The sequence below is a fragment of the Apostichopus japonicus genome, chromosome 16, assembly GCF_037975245.1.
Source record: "Apostichopus japonicus isolate 1M-3 chromosome 16, ASM3797524v1, whole genome shotgun sequence".
Classification (NCBI taxonomy): domain Eukaryota; kingdom Metazoa; phylum Echinodermata; class Holothuroidea; order Aspidochirotida; family Stichopodidae; genus Apostichopus; species Apostichopus japonicus.
This window is the reverse complement of record NC_092576.1, coordinates 4,507,382-4,523,376: the sequence shown is the minus strand read 5'-3', so window position 1 is coordinate 4,523,376 and position 15,995 is coordinate 4,507,382. Positions and strand designations below refer to the sequence as shown.

Sequence of the window (15,995 nt, the reverse complement as noted above, 5' to 3'; positions counted from 1 at the left end):
AAATTTAAACTCTTTTGCAATGTGTTCAACTTCAAAGCAGTGATTTCCTGGCCTTTAGGTAGTTATGTGTAAATACGTAGAAGTACGTGTACAATTAGCTAATAATCTTGTATGATAATGCATTGAAGCCTGGTTTGCCATATGACCTGAGTCACTCATTGACTCCTCTTCTCAACAAAAAGATATTTCCATCCTGGCAAACTAGATTGTCTTAATCTCCCAATGGTCTTAGTGCTGACCAGAATATCACAGCAACCAAGTGTACACCTGTTGCCCCCCCCCCCCCAGAATAAAATCTGGGGACTTGGTCCCACTCCTCACTGGGAAAAAGACAATATATAAAACTTCCTTGACAACGGCACCTAAAAATTCAGTACAATATCGTTTCAGAATTGTAAATAAAGTACCATTTTAAAATGAAGCAACCTCCATTTTAGCATAATTTCTCAAGAGGGGGAACCTGCTCTTATCCCCTTTACTGGACTACTGAATATCTTAGCCAACCCTCCAGCAACCCCACCCCCCCCCCATGAGGGGTGCATAAAAAAGACCTAATGAGAGTGGGAGGGTGTCAGGAGAATACACTGAACCCTGTGGCCCTGGGTCGATTTGTAGGCTCGAGAAAATTTTGATGCAGGTGGCCGTCAAAATACAGGAGTAAAAGTGCAGAAGAGTGACCCGGCGATGACAAATGTACCAATAGCCCGTCCGTTAACCAATACATTTCAGTACGTAGCGGTTTCCAGCGCGTGAAAATATGCCGTAGCAGACATATTTCTATAAGAATCAACATCATTCAACAGTGTTTGCTTATGCCTCTCTCATCAGGAAGTCGTTTCATAGCAACTCCCTGCTCTTACAAATGTTATTGCATCATCACTGTCACGCATTGCGAAATAAACGGAAGTAATTACCCCACATTTAGGTATTAACTAGTAAAAATTGCATTTCCCAGTGTTTTAAGACTACTTTTATATCGACTAAAATATGAACAGAAAAATGAAATGACCATACATTGGGTGAAACATGAATGACAGATTTTTTAAAATACGTTTTTTTTCTGTTATGTATGATATATTTATTTTATGATATTATTATAAACTTGGTTTCGTAACATCAAATCAAAGTTACCGGTGTTCGTAGGCGTATTATAAAGTCACTTCAAGGCGGAAGGTACAGAAATTTGTCATCGCCAGTATTACGATCAAATAAGTGATTGTGTGATGAAACGAGTTAACTGGAAAGGTAATTGATTTTCTTCAGTTCTGGTTCACTCCATATAGGCACAGATGTTTGGAAGTGTCACTTTCGGTGACACTTGTAATTTAGATAAATTAGAGTGACGTGTTGTTTGGAGGTGTGTCGCGGAATTGGTATTATGTATTATCATTGAACGCTTTTCAATGTAACATGTTCCTAAAATACAGCAATAGGTGTTCACTATTCAGCTTAGGTCTATTAGTTTACTAACTGTGTAAGGGGAAAAGTGAAATCACTAGCAATTTTAGATTGATCATGGATGACACATTGTTTATCAGGAGGCCTATCCTAAATCAGATCAAGCCCATTTTATAGGTAGGTTCAGCTTAGGTCTATTACTAGTATTAGTTTACTAACTGTGTAAGGGGAAAAGTCACCAGCAATTTTAGATTGATCTACATAGCCTAGTACAGACTAGTAGTACTAGTAGTACAATGGTGTGTTTGTATTGAACTTTCAGGTTAGGAGAGGTTTCTAAGAATCCCAGAGACTCAAATGTGAGTGCTTTCCATATATGCTAACCTGTGGCTGTAACCTAACACAGACCCACCAATAGGAAATACAATCATCAGCTGGGAAGTTAATCTGGTAAACCCTTCTTAGGGACATGTTTTGTGAACAGTTAAGACAGTCTTTACTTAATAAAAACCATATCCATGCTGTTCATACTGTCCCTGCAATTTCTTTTAATTGTATGAAAGTTGTCTCAATTTGGTATTTTAAAACCACCAATATCCTCAGGATGATAATTTTAAAGGCAATGTAGTAATGTCTAGATATGCTTCACAGCTGTAAAGCAGCTTTACCAGTCATCATATGTACACATATGATGACCAGTACAGTAGCAATATATTGGTCTAGGCCTCAAACTAGCCTTAGCTTTCTACCTCCATTCACTAAAAAATTGATGTAATTTACTGTTCCATTTATCACCAGCAGAATTTCAGGATGTGTAGGACATCAGAGATTCATATAACTGTCAACAGGTCTTCCTTGGTCTGTTTCCTCTTTGGTGGAATCATGACAGCTGTTCTTCTCTCAGCATTCAACACTAATTATCTTCTCTCGTTTCCTGGAGGATGGTCCCGACTGAGGAAGCATGTGGTAGAGCGGGCCCTCCTGGTGCCAGGTATTGGGTCTAGTGCAATGATTCCAGTTAGTAATCCATTGATGGAATGGGCTCTTACTGGTCCAAAGTTGACTTCCGAACCAAAAGGTTTGTAGCCTGTTTTGTATATTACTATGCAAGGTTGGAGCTATTAAGTTTAAGGAATAAATTCTGATCACACAGTGTAGAAAAAGTTTTGTAACTTTATCATGCATTTAGGAAATTTTCTTTCCAAGATCCTCCAAGGACAATTGCTGTTAGTGTTGTTTTGTTATTTTACAATTTATTGGCAGCATTTAATTGATTTCAGTTTTTACTCCTAAATTGTTTGCCAAACTGGTCTTCTGGAACAAAGTCCATAACCATCACAATATTTTAACTGATGATTCACAAATGCTAGACAAGACAATTTATAAATGTAACCAAGAAATGTTGTAATGAAATCACTAAAGATTTTGTTGGTATCAAAGTAAAAGTGTTACTCTTTTACTTGCTGGTGTTGTAAATCTAATTGAAGCGTTTCTTACTTTCTTCCATTAGTTATTAAAGTAATTAAGTTATAATAAGTAATTAAGAAACAACAACAGTCTTCAAACATTTGTCTTATTGATACTAATAATTGACCTCAGTTGTTCTGTGTATGCAAGTGTGGACGGTTGGATGGTTGTTAGGAAGTATCATGACGGGACCTTGTTGAAGTGGGCGTGGTTTGTTGTATCTTGATGTTGTTTGTGAGGAAAACTACATCAGTGTAGAGGCATAACAACATTAAAGATCCCATGTATTGAAAAATCCTTTCTTGCTTTTCTCTTCAAGGGCATTAATGAACTACAATAGTAAACAGGTTTGTGGTAACTTTGTATCCTTTCATTAACCCTTCAAGTAAACTGTTTATTAATAATGTTGCCTGAGATGTTTTCTATATCCCTTTCACAGTGCTAAAAGGTGAAACCCTTGCTGCTCTTCATCAGGCCATAGATGCAAAGGAGAGAGGTAAAAAGGAGAAAGCATTGAAGTTATTTCAACATGCCTTAGCGTTGGATCCCAGTCACTCGGATGTCTTAAACGAGTATGGTGAATTTCTAGAGGAGGACGACATAGTGAAAGCAGATCATCTTTACACCTGCGCAGTCTTATTGAATGACTCGCATCCTAGAGCTCTGAGCAACCTCAGAAGAACTTCAAACAAAGTCGCTGAGATCGACAAAGAAATGTTTGACAAGATCGACAGGAAGCTTGCCCAATTCTTTGAGATATCCGAGAGCAGCCGTGTCTTTGAGCGTGCCAGACAGGAGTTTTATTATCTTCAGATCTATCACACAACTGCGATCGAAGGCAACACCCTCACCCTTGAGCAGATGAGAAGCATCATGGAGACGGGGTTAGCCATCGGGGGTAAGAGCATCCTGGAGCACAATGAAGTTCTGGGATTGGACGCAGCATTACAGTTTATCAATAACACCCTCATGCAGAGGATCGGTGCAATTACGGTCAGGGACATCCTCGCCATCCATCAAAGGGTCATGGGTTACGTGGACCCGATCGACGCAGGCCATGTCAGGACCACTCAGGTCTTCATTGGGGGACATGTACCTCCCCCGTCCACCGAAGTGGAGGAACTCATGGATGAGTTTGTGGAGTGGTTGAACAGTGAAGAGGCTCTTCTCCTCCATCCAGTAGAGTTTGCTGCTCTAGCACATTACAAGTTTGTCTATATCCATCCGTTCGCAGATGGTAACGGGAGGACAGCTCGTCTCCTGATGAACTTGATCCTCATGAGGTCAGGTTACCCACCGGTCATTCTCAAGTTATCTGAGAGGCACACGTACTATGAAGTCATCAAGAAGGGTAATATGGGTGACATCAGGCCTTTTATACGTTTCATCAGTCAGAATTTGGATGCAATGCTGCACGCTTACATCTATCTGGATGAAGACAGGGACCATTCTATTGCAGAGGTAAAGGACAAGAAAGATGTGACAGTTATAGATGGGGGTTGAGGGGACCAGGGATAGGGTCACCTTCCAAGGACAAGAAAGATGTGACAGTTATAGATGGGGGTTGAGGGGGCCAGGGATAGGGTCACCTTCTAAGGACAAGAAAGATGTGACAGTTATAGATGGGGGATGAGGGGACCAGGGATAGGGTCACCTTCTCCCTATCTCTGTGTTAGGATCAGTCATCTTTGGGGACGTGGCAATAGATTTGAAGACGGCAGCATCAGTTTCAAAACGTTGCCTTAATTCTTGACTTAAGAAGAGATCATGATGGTTTACATAGTATGTTACTGGACATGATGGTATTAGGGTTGGGTAATTAGATGTTTGTGTGAGAGGCGGATGGGTACATGAATGGGGCATGCGTTATACCAGATGCTCACCAGGTAACAAGAGGTGTGTACATAAGGAATGAGGTCACAACAATCTGCTAACAGCTCAAAATTACTATTAAAATGATTGAGGGTTTGAGAGTATTATCTTGCCTTACTAATTTTAAGATATATAATGTACTACTCTTAAATTGTACTTGTGGAAGCTTGGACCAGCTTCGTAGGCAGCTAATTATTAGTTATTGTTAAGATATGTTTTCATTTATACACAGCACTGTTATTCATTTACTTTATGTTCATGTAACTTTAAGCATCTACAATGGGAAATTTGATCCCCCTCCCTCCCTTAGTGCAGTACAGCATGTCTCAACAATCTGTCCAGGATACACAGAACAGGGCTGACACAGAATATTAAAGTAGTATCAATACTTTTATCAAAAGCTACATCTGTTTATTTTTCTTTAGGGCTGGAAATACAAGACTTATACAGTATGAATGTTGTGAATAGTTTACCAAAGTAATCGAGAGTTCCTCTCATTTATGTTCCTTCTGTGTTACGACAGATCGTACCTCTCAAGTCTCAGACCACTTATGGATCTTTTCATCTGCTAGTACTTTTGCTTTTGGCATTTTTTAATTTTTTTATTATTTGTTTCATAACTTTAATTTTTTGACCACCACCCGTAAGAATTGTACCGTTCAATATGTTCCATCTGCAAATGATACAAACATCTCCCAAAGTACAGTTAAACATAAACTTAATAATCACTAAATGACACCAATGCGTCTACATCCAACATACATATTCCTGTGACAGTAATAATAAATTAGTTGAACGCTTGGGCGTAAGTTATTTCTACATTTGCAGCTTTCCTCCATACCTCTATATAAATATGGTAGAACTCCCAATATGCCAGTGCCAATCAATTCTATTCTTGTTTCTTTGTTACTACTGTGTGTCTAAGTTTAGCTAACAAAGGCGACAAGCTGAAAATTGTGTCTAACTATAAACTGTGATTTATGTTAATTCTATTTTGAGCCATTTTCCCACAACTATTTCATAATGATGCGTCGTATATAAATGGCAAGCCGATAATTCTTCCAACAAAGAAATGAAATAATGATGTTAATAATAATAATTGAGATGGTGCAACTAACAATAGAGGTATTTATATATTTGTACTTAATAAAGATAGTATTTAACCTTCCAGTTTTCAGTTCCTTGGAATCAGTTTTCATTTTCAGAGTATTATTGTTGGGAAAGTAAAAGGTGGGGCCAGTTGACTGTAAAATATGCAAATGTAGAAAATTGAGGCTGGAAGCATATGCCTGTTGCACTTGGTTAGAATACAGTATCTATTTGGAAAGAAAGACATATACTGACTTGTAACAGCTATTTTTAAATGCTGAATAAAAAAATATTTTGTTAGGCAGCTACTCAGAATAACTCAATTCTGAGGTGGCTCAGGTTGTCTCTAAAAATCCTCATTAATCAATACACTGTAGTTTTTCAGTCCGTCAGCAAATTTGTTTTAATTACTATGTTACTATTCTGTGCAATTTCTGTTAAGTTATATTTATCATGAATAAAGCTATTTAAATAAACCATGTATTTTAACATTGAATTGTTGTGCTTTTTTGCTTTGTGTGTTCAAATCGCTATCAAAGCTACAAATGAATTTAATGAAACAGTTGATGGGTATTCCTGAATTGTTAGATGACGATGACTTTATCCAGATGTTTAAGTCTTGACATGTCTCAGTCCAAGAAGAAAGAAACTAACACTTAAACAGTGCCAGTAGAAACTACATAATTATAGTTTCGATTATGATAATGTTTACTCCTCAGTCCAGGCCTTTGCTTAATGTATTAAATATTTTTGATCAATTCTACTAAGTTTAACCAAAACATTTCTTTTAAGGTCATAAACAACATTCAAATAAAACATTTGTCATTGATATATTTGTTACACATTGTTAAGTTTAAACTATATCATTTAAGTGCCATAAAAAGTCTCTTTTCTTATCGACTTTCCTTTTGCACCACAGGAAGAGACCTAATGGGACGTGTGTATTGATCTAAATACATAGGTGTAGGAGGCGGGGGCTGCAGCCCCCCTCCCCCCCCCAAAAAAAAAATTGTGAAAATTCGGGCAATATGCTGAGAATTTTTCGGGCACCTACTGAAAGAAAAATAATTTGCAATGTGTTTTTCAATGGTTAAACTTATATTATTATTATTGTAACGACTTCCCCAATAATTCTAACCAATATGGAAGGGTAACAACATGGAAAATGATTGTATGTTATTGGCATGTGATGTAATAACCGAGGAATGCCTACATGATATGCTCATTAACATGTTAAACTCGCGAAACATTGTGGTTATATTTTTCGGGCAAGCCGTTACCAGCCCCCCCCCCCCCCAAGGCTCCTACGCCTATGCACAAGTACCTCAATTCCTTAAAGGTTCATTACTCGATATTAATAGTGCTATAGAATGGAAGTATGTGCTGAATATTTAACATGATATATAAGTTTTTAATGTAGCAAATTTGATAAAGTACTCATCATTGGCGAGTACCAAGTACTTTAAATCGAGTACACGTACTGGGTACTTTAGCGTCCGAGTACTGAATGAAGAGTGAATACAAAAATGGAACTCAAGTACTATTCGAGAACTGAACAATTTTCTATTAGCCTGGCCCTACTACAACGCTGCGTGGTGACTGTTTACTGTTAATCCTATTATCTGATACACTCCAACCCTATTGCAGCGTTGGTAACGAACATTTTATTACTCAGGTCGAATGTATGGTTGAATGTTAAACTAACTTCATTAAAAGCGCGGGAAGAAGGTTGTAGTCATGGTTAACGCTACCATTGAGGTACATGTGTAGTGATAACAGATCGGGCATTTAGACGCTGTGTAAAGGTTTCAAAGCACAATGTAAGAATCAGATAAGCACATTTGACTTCAATAAAAGTTGATACTGAGTGTCTTTTCGTAGTTCATGACTGTGGAGACAACAAGAGGGATAGTGGACTGTATATCTTAAGATTAGAGGATCGGCGACAGCCTACAGGTTTCTATGTATGGGAGAGATACGGGGAAATAATTTAAATACTGCAGCTCATAGCACAACATTAGCATAGTAGTACGTAATTCAGTCTTATGTCTATGTTGCACAATGCGTAAATGATGGGTCAACCTTTATCATTCAGTGAAGCCGAGTTCTATGGCTTTTGGTTGTTAGTCAAGTCGAACACTGTGAACCTGTCCGATTTTCCCATTTACCGCTAGTTTACAATGGTTTCGGTCGTGGTGAAAGTAGCAATTATTTCGAGGGCCTTTGCGTGGATTATACAGGTAAGCCTGTTGATTATAATTATATTCTAGAAAGTAAAATGTTTTTATTTTCAACATCCATAGACCTAGGCATACATTTCAGAATGTACTGGCACCAGTTACACGAAAGAATACTGCATGATCGAAAATAAGATGATAAAACAAACTAGTCTAGTCTAGTGCTAATACGGTGCCCTCCTTATCAACTAGAGAAATATCGGATCGAAATTTATATTTCACCTCTTTGATTATTCCATTTATTGTTTAGAGCTAGGCCAAAAGTTCTTTGTCATCCTCAAATGATTTGGAGAACTACTATAGTACTATTCACACCCCTTATTTTTAATGAATTAAAATTAATGTTAGGCCTTAGGCTATAAGGTATTTCTACATAATTATAGTGGTAAGGTGTTCTATCAAGGGACAAACGACTTTGTTGCTTTATAATACCCTAATTTTTAAGTAGGTCTAAATGGGATCATCCAATATTAGGGAAATGTTTCAACCCCTGCCATGGAGAGGAACACGAGATCAGGAGTATGTTGAACAATGATTAATTGAGGATGAAATAGAATGTCCCTCCTGATAAATTCCTATTCAAGATTAGCTCCCATTATACAAAGTGTTGAAAAGCCTTGATGCTATGTAGGCCTACAACATCTTTGTTGTTAGTAACATGTTGAAAGTCAAAATAAAAATGGAAGACAGAGTTACAGGTCTTCTCCAGGAAAAGAATTTGTGTTCAAACTTTGTTAAATATCAGTTTTGGTGGCTCTGAGTTTTGTCTCGTATAAATAGCAAATTTACCAATAGTAATACCATTCCTCTTCTGTACATATTATACTGTACAAAAAGTGCTATCATTTGCAGTGTTTAATGTTAGTTGTATAGATGTGATGTTAACTACCACTTTGCAGAGCATTTTGTATGGCAATACTAATACTATACATCTTTTGCACTTATAATGTCAGTTTTATAGATGCAATGTTAACTACCATTTTGCAAACATATTATACTACGATACTGGATAAGATATTCCCTGCTTGGATAGTAATGTTGTACACCATTGAGATACATTGTTTCCCTTTACATTACAGGTTATCTTCAATGGGCTGATCACAGACCATAATGCTGCAGCTTTTCGACTGAAGCCTCTTAAGAATCCGACCGAAGGAGACAGAGTGATTCATCATCTCTTTGAAGGCTTCAGTAAGTGGGATGGCTCTTACTTCCTCACAATATCAGAAGATGGCTACACCCAACCCCAGATGTTTGTTTTCTTTCCATTGTTTCCAGCAATCGTTAGGACTGTTGCCTTGGTGATTCACTTCCCCTTTAGTACGGTGATATCATTCCGGTCATGTTTAATGATCTCGTCATTTGTCACAAACACGTTCCTTTTTGTTTTATCTGCAAGTCTCCTTCAGAAGCTTGCAGAACGTCTCTTAAAGGATGCCAACATGGCTACAGCCGCTGCTGTTTTGTTCTGCTTCAACCCAGCCAGCGTTTTCATGTCTGCAACTTACTCAGAGAGCCTGTTTAGCTTCCTAACCTTTCTCGGCATGCTAGCGTATCAAGACAAACGGTTGATAACTGGTGCGGTTCTGTTCGGATTATCTTCGGCTACTAGGTCCAATGGGATCGTCTCGTTTGGTTTCTTAATCTATCATTGGATCCAACAGCTCACTCGGGATACTCTTATAGCAGTGAGCGCAGGAAAGACCAATGTTTGTCTATACATTGCCTTGCTTTCACTAGAGATTGCAATCTTCCTGACTGGCCTGGCAGCCCTAAACTTTGGTCCATTTCTGCTCTTTCAAATGTACTCCTATAGCCAAGTCTGTCATTCTCAGAGGTTTATATTTCCAGCAACAATTTTTGAGTACATTCTTCCAGTGAACAGCCAAGTTAATTACATTCCGTCTTCCACACCGCCTGCCTGGTGTCAAAAGTCACTCCCACTTCCTTACTCTAACATACAAGCTGAAGTTTGGGAAGTTGGTTTCTTCAATTACTTTCAACTTCGAAAGATTCCAAATTTTTTCCTAGCACTTCCAATAATCGTCCTGTCAGTAAGAGCGATAACAACGTACTGCAAACAGAACTGGGAGTATGTACGATGGGTGGGTTTATTACCTCCCCGGAAAACTTGGGACAAATATGCCAAGAGTCAGGGATTTTTTAACGAAGAGAACTTTTTACATCTTGCTCATCTGTCTTTCTTGCTGTTGTTTGGCATCTTCTTCATGCATATTGAGGTAAGTTTGTACAGAATTGAAGAAATAGTTTGAATGTTAAACTGTGACTTTGCAATAGTTACAGGGAATAATATACTGATGATGGATATTTTCACAAGTGTGCTCGAATCACTTTAGCAAGCAGTATGAAAGGAGACACTAGCAGTGTACAGGTCACTACTGACTTATATGTATGTTTGATTAATTGAATTACTTAATAGTCTTGAAAACTCTAGCAGTCTCTGTACCATGAATTATTTTTTGGGGGCAAAGTAAAGTGATTCTCATGTTTCTCTGCTCTGTTACCTCTTCATTTAAGATTAAAATCTTTTCAACTTTGCTTCCTCCTCTGAAGGTGCTCACACGTTTCCTGTTCTCATCGTGCCCAGTTCTTCTTGTATTTGCGGCCCATCTTGTAACCAAAGGTCCAGATGGAAACTTTTTCAATACCCAAGGCCCTCAGAGTGTGATTGGCATTATGAGAAAAATCTGCAGTTGGTTTCGAAATGGTCCTTGGTCGGTCTTCATTTTGATGTACTTTTCTATTTACTTTGTGAGTGGTTTGATTATCCATTGCAATTTTTTACCATGGACCTGAGACTGTAAGTACTGCATCATCTGTAGCCTTTGACCAATGACAGTCTCATATTCTTTGTGTGAAGTGGAGAGTGAGTATACATATAGAAGTGTGCAAACAAATAGAGGCTTGCAGAATTGCAGTGTATGTTTGCGTATCGAAGACTTGAACTTTGATAGACAATCTGAGAGTTGATGTGACCAGCGTTGAAATGAGTCCATTCATTCCAATGCATGTACAGTACTGTAGTGGTTTGTTCTTTGAATATTCAGTACATTGTGACTGTGAGAACTATGCATATTCATATCGATGTAATAAGTGTATATAACAGATAGAGGATTCACAATGACACGTAGGCAACACCCATGCATATGTGGTAAACTAGGGTTTACCATATGATTAAAGTGAATTTAGGTTCAAAGTAGAGGGCAGTATATTTAAAGTGACCTGTCCTTCCTGGCTGCTATTTTGTTCAAGTAATTACTGTAAAGTTGTATAACTTCCAGCTGATTGAATGTTTGTTGAAGGTGGGATAGTGGGGCAGGGGGACGTGAGACTTTTTGAGGACCAACGAAAATTCAACCACATGAATATTTTGCATGATTGAAGGTGACTTGGCTTTTGTGCACTAGTGCTCTACAAGTTAATCACAACCAGCTACACCATCATTCTTGTAATTATAGCTTGGAATCTAATCATGCTGCTCTTACTTCTTGAGTATAATCAAACTAAATCGACAGCACATGTTGTTACAACTGCAATCTTTGCTTGAGAAACGATGAAATGAGTTGGACTTCTCTTTTCAACAATCTATTTGAAGGGAACAAAATGCGGAACTGCTTTGCATAGCAAACACAAGGTGATCTCATGGTTAATCTTACAGTAAGTTTCCAGTCATTCTTTGTATTTCATACAAGTTAAAGTCATAGCTACAGTGGTTCTTTGAATATAACTTACCACACTTGTTGCTTTTATTTACCAATGTTCTTATCATCTGCATATATGAATTTGGTATCTTTAAGATAGATGAGGAATTTCAATGAACGGTGAGATGTACGTATGTCCAGCAGGGTTGCAAAAATACATGACTTGAAATGCTCAAGGTATGAAATAGTGTATGTACACAAAGTCATGAATATACTATAATTACTGTAATTAACTGTAATTAGTGATGTCTCAGCTCAACTTAAGGTGTACAAACCCTCACGTAAAATGAACGTGGTATTTCAGACAATTGGGAAAAAGGAGAGTGTGCTACTTGCCTGGGGGACAGAAGTAATGAGTTAAGCTGTCGATAATGTTTATGTGTACTGGCAGATTACATTGATAACTATTGTATATAGTAAATGGTAGTTTGATGGTTGAACATTAAGACCATGTTAGCAGAGATGATCAAGTCATTTGAGGTGAGTATCTAGCTGGTTGGTTAAAAACACAGTGATGTGGGAGAAAAATTTAAAAGAGATTCAAAGTGAATCTCTGCAAAACATCCCTGCATAAATCATTGGAAGAGTTTTTGGATTTCATACAGTATACAGGGTGTAATATTCAACTGATATGAGAGATGTTATGGAGGTGGGTATTTCTATAAACCTGGGTTCCAATAGTGAGACGACGATCCAAAATTTCAATTTCCTTCCATTAAGATGAAATTTTACTTTTTGATAGAGTAATAACAGGTATGTGGGTTTTAAAAATAACAGTGAAGAAGAAAAAAGAGAACATGCACCTACAAGTTACTAGTAATGCAAATCAATATGATGTAAAAGCCAACATAACAGGGACACCAAAATTCGATCCTGTCAACGGGAAAAGTGACATGCCTATTGGTTGCACTGCCTCTGTTATCTGTTTTGCACTTGGTTTTAGATGACAGTCAACAATAGAAAGCTTTACGGAGAAATGAGTTTCATTCTACAGAAAATTGCAAACAAAAAATGACAAAATGCTATTTTCCGAAAGCAGAAAGTGCTTTCTATCTGAGTGTAATTCTTCTCTGCACTCAATAATGACGTAGATGCATATATGCAATGGGTCTCTCAGGGCAATCAATGTTTGTGCGATATCGCTGCTCCAATGCCAGTACGAGAAGCATCGACAGCTGATACCGGTTATTAGTTGGGGTCATAGTGCACTAAAACTTATGAGGAGCTGAGAAAACCTTTCACCTTTTTAGCGCCTGTTCACTTTTATCTGACCATAAATCTTTCCTATCCTTTAGTTCATTAAAGGACATTATGGTAGATCATTTTGGAATGAATTGACGATAGTAAATTCATTATCAGTTCACACAGGGAATTTAGTTCTTGAGTATTTCATTTCATTTATTTCTTTTATCACAACATTCATGTGATAATGATAAGCACATATCAAGTAACAAAAATACAAAGAGTTGTGACAGAAAGTGTTTTAATAAACAGTTATGGCTTAACGAGTAGAGCACTTTCTGTACTGAACTTAATTTCGTGGGCTAGATGCTTTCAAAATAGCTATGACTTGGGAAGGAGTACAGTAGGTGAGATTCCTTCTGAACTTAACACAAATCGAGCTTCCCTCCTCTTCGGGCATCCTTTCTAGCATTCCGTACAAGAACAATGGAACCAACTTTGAAGCTCTGAATAAAACAAAATCCAGCATATATACGTAAACATCATAATACAATGCATATAATGCCATTCATTTCATTACAGTGCAGTTTTCAATGCACAGCATAGTATTATGTAATTACCTTTTTTGATTGGTGCCTTTTATCGATTTTTTCTTTCTTTTTTGGCCGTTCTTGGGCTTTGCCAATATTTTCCTTCACAACACCTTTGATTATGACCCGCGACTGTGACACGAATTGAAAAACCCTCTCCCGCTGTGCATCGCAGCGGTAGGAGATTCTGGTTGGACAATTGAGTCTTCCATGCCCACCTAGTAACAATGGCTTTCTGGATATATGAAGATAAATTAATCAAGTATTCAAAACACTTTGTTGACTGAATATTAATTTTTGTATATGTATTTTATTTCCACTATTAAGGCCATGCAACCAAAAAATTCATTGGCATGCTTTTATAGTTTCATGAATGTTCATCTTTTGTACTTGCTGAAGAGTGTACCATATACAAAGTTAATCTGTTTGTTAGGTATTGTGACTAGAGTTGTTGATGGTCCTCTATTTAGCAGTCTTTCCCAGGACCTGGGATGTGTCAAATGAGATTTTATCCTATAGAGGACTGGTGTAGCTATGCAGGATTTATCCAAACTCTCTTGTCCCTGATTGCTTTTTCTCCGTATATGGCCTTAACAAATGTAAATCTCTATCCAGCAATGGTAGGTTTGAATTATTACCTGGCCATGGTTTCAAACAGAAAGTTTGCAACAGTTTTTGCTGTTTTGTCTCTTACAGCAGCATCCTCTGGCCATTTTGAAAATAGTCACTTAGGGTCATGATGTACCTTTTTCCATATATGGTCTCTTGAAGGGGTCCAATCAAATTGAGAGATTACCTTTCAAGCATCACAACAAAAGCAGAAAGACCTGTTGAACCCTGTGTTGCTCTACGGTACCCCATGAGAAAAGAAGATAACATTTCATGCCATTGATCTTGGTTTTTGTTGACAACTTTGATGAGTGATCTTTGCAGAGTTTGGTTGAATCTTTCATCCAGCCCATTGGTCTGTGGGTGGTAGCTGTAGGATACTCTGTGGCCCACCCCTGTCATGTCAAACAGGGACTTGTTTAACAATTCTCGTCCTTGGTCTGAAATGACAATTCTCATGCACCCAAATCTAAATAAATGGAAAACTCTAAATAAGTTGTTAAGGTACTGATTACGAGTACTGTTCAGATTGGCTGCATGGTTTAATCAGGAGATTATTTCAGCACTGAATTAATAATACTGGACCTTGGGCAGTGTAAAAAGAGTGCAAGTAGAGCACTGCCTAACTTCTGGTCTTGGACGCACTGACTGGTATCCCACTTACATTTAATTGGCATAAACTTACAAACAACTCTAAAGATGAGTTTAAGAAATACCTGTAACCATTTGGCCGCTTTCTGGGTCACAGGTTGAACAGTGCAAATGCAGGTCTATGTACTAATTTAAAAAATACGCTATGTAAAGAAAAACAAAAGTAAACGGATATTACCTGGCCATTGTTTCAAACAGAAAGTTTGCAACAGTTTTTGCTGTTTTGTCTCTTACAGCAGCCTCTGGCCATTTTGAAAAAATAGTCACATAGGGTTATGATGTACCTATTTCCATTTATGGGCTCTGGAAGGAGTCCAATCATATCCACACTTTCCTAAAAAGGAAGTAAAATAGCATTCAGAACCATACACAATCATACCAATCGATGTTCTAGTGATTTATGTCTGAGTTTTGTAGATAACATATCTTTCCAATCATGTTGATATATACTCAGTGAAAGTTACTCAGTGAAAGAATGATTACTCGATGACTGAATGTACTAAAAGCAGGTATTGTCACATTGCTAATTAGGTACGTACGATGAACAATGCTTGTATAGAACAGAATACTGCATCAAATTTTGCAAATAGGCTACTTGTTTATACTGCACAGTGAAACTTTTTATTTAATGGCATGCACTAGCTTATTGTGCTGTTAACACATGTGTATTATCATATGGTGATGTTAATATTCATATGACCATTTGTTCTGTTATTTCTAGTTGAAACTGTAATTATATCTGCTTACATTCATGACGTGTAACTGGTATAAAGAACTACTGTTCTATAGAATCCGTGGAAACTGTTAATCCCCTGGCAGCTATACCTCAAGTGAATCATAATATAATCAATAAACACTAGCAAGTTATGCCAATTTAAATGTATTCTCACACTTTTCAGCAACATGATACCAACTTATACATCTACGTCAACCATGCATGGCCGCTCACTTTATCTTAGCACCACAACAGCCATGTAACAAATTAAGTTCTTCAGAATTCAACGTATATAGTTCTAGTTATATGACTGTTTTAATTCATCACTATCAAGTGTATATTGGTCATTAAAGTGTCAAATGCTTCATTTGGATCCCAGTCGGAAGGGGGTTCTATTCTTGAATTTTTAAACACACAGACATTGGTTATATGCAGTAGCTTCTTGGACTGAAATAACTTTCAA

General features: G+C 37.5%; 2 protein-coding genes across 4 annotated transcripts; both read left to right on the top strand.

Annotated features, from left to right (window-relative positions):
* Positions 1-1,096: 1,096 nt before the first annotated feature.
* Positions 1,097-6,315, top strand: LOC139983122 (protein adenylyltransferase Fic-like). 3 transcript variants are annotated; one of them, XM_071996487.1, is made up of 3 exons: positions 1,097-1,245; positions 2,200-2,476; positions 3,305-6,315. In XM_071996487.1, exons 2-3 carry the CDS (start codon positions 2,209-2,211, stop codon positions 4,366-4,368), a joined length of 1,332 nt encoding a protein of 443 aa, XP_071852588.1. In that variant the 5' UTR covers positions 1,097-1,245; positions 2,200-2,208; the 3' UTR covers positions 4,369-6,315. The 3 variants fall into 3 exon arrangements, with proteins under 3 accessions (XP_071852588.1, XP_071852589.1, XP_071852590.1); XM_071996488.1 differs by having other exon boundaries at positions 1,098-1,245; positions 2,197-2,476; XM_071996489.1 differs by lacking the exon at positions 1,097-1,245 and adding an exon at positions 1,316-1,575.
* A 1,308-nt stretch (positions 6,316-7,623) lies between these two features.
* On the top strand, positions 7,624-14,360 carry LOC139983119 (GPI mannosyltransferase 2-like). The gene is made up of 3 exons (XM_071996483.1): positions 7,624-8,066; positions 9,143-10,303; positions 10,638-14,360. Exons 1-3 carry the CDS (start codon positions 8,007-8,009, stop codon positions 10,878-10,880), a joined length of 1,464 nt encoding a protein of 487 aa, XP_071852584.1. The 5' UTR covers positions 7,624-8,006; the 3' UTR covers positions 10,881-14,360.
* Positions 14,361-15,995: the final 1,635 nt, after the last annotated feature.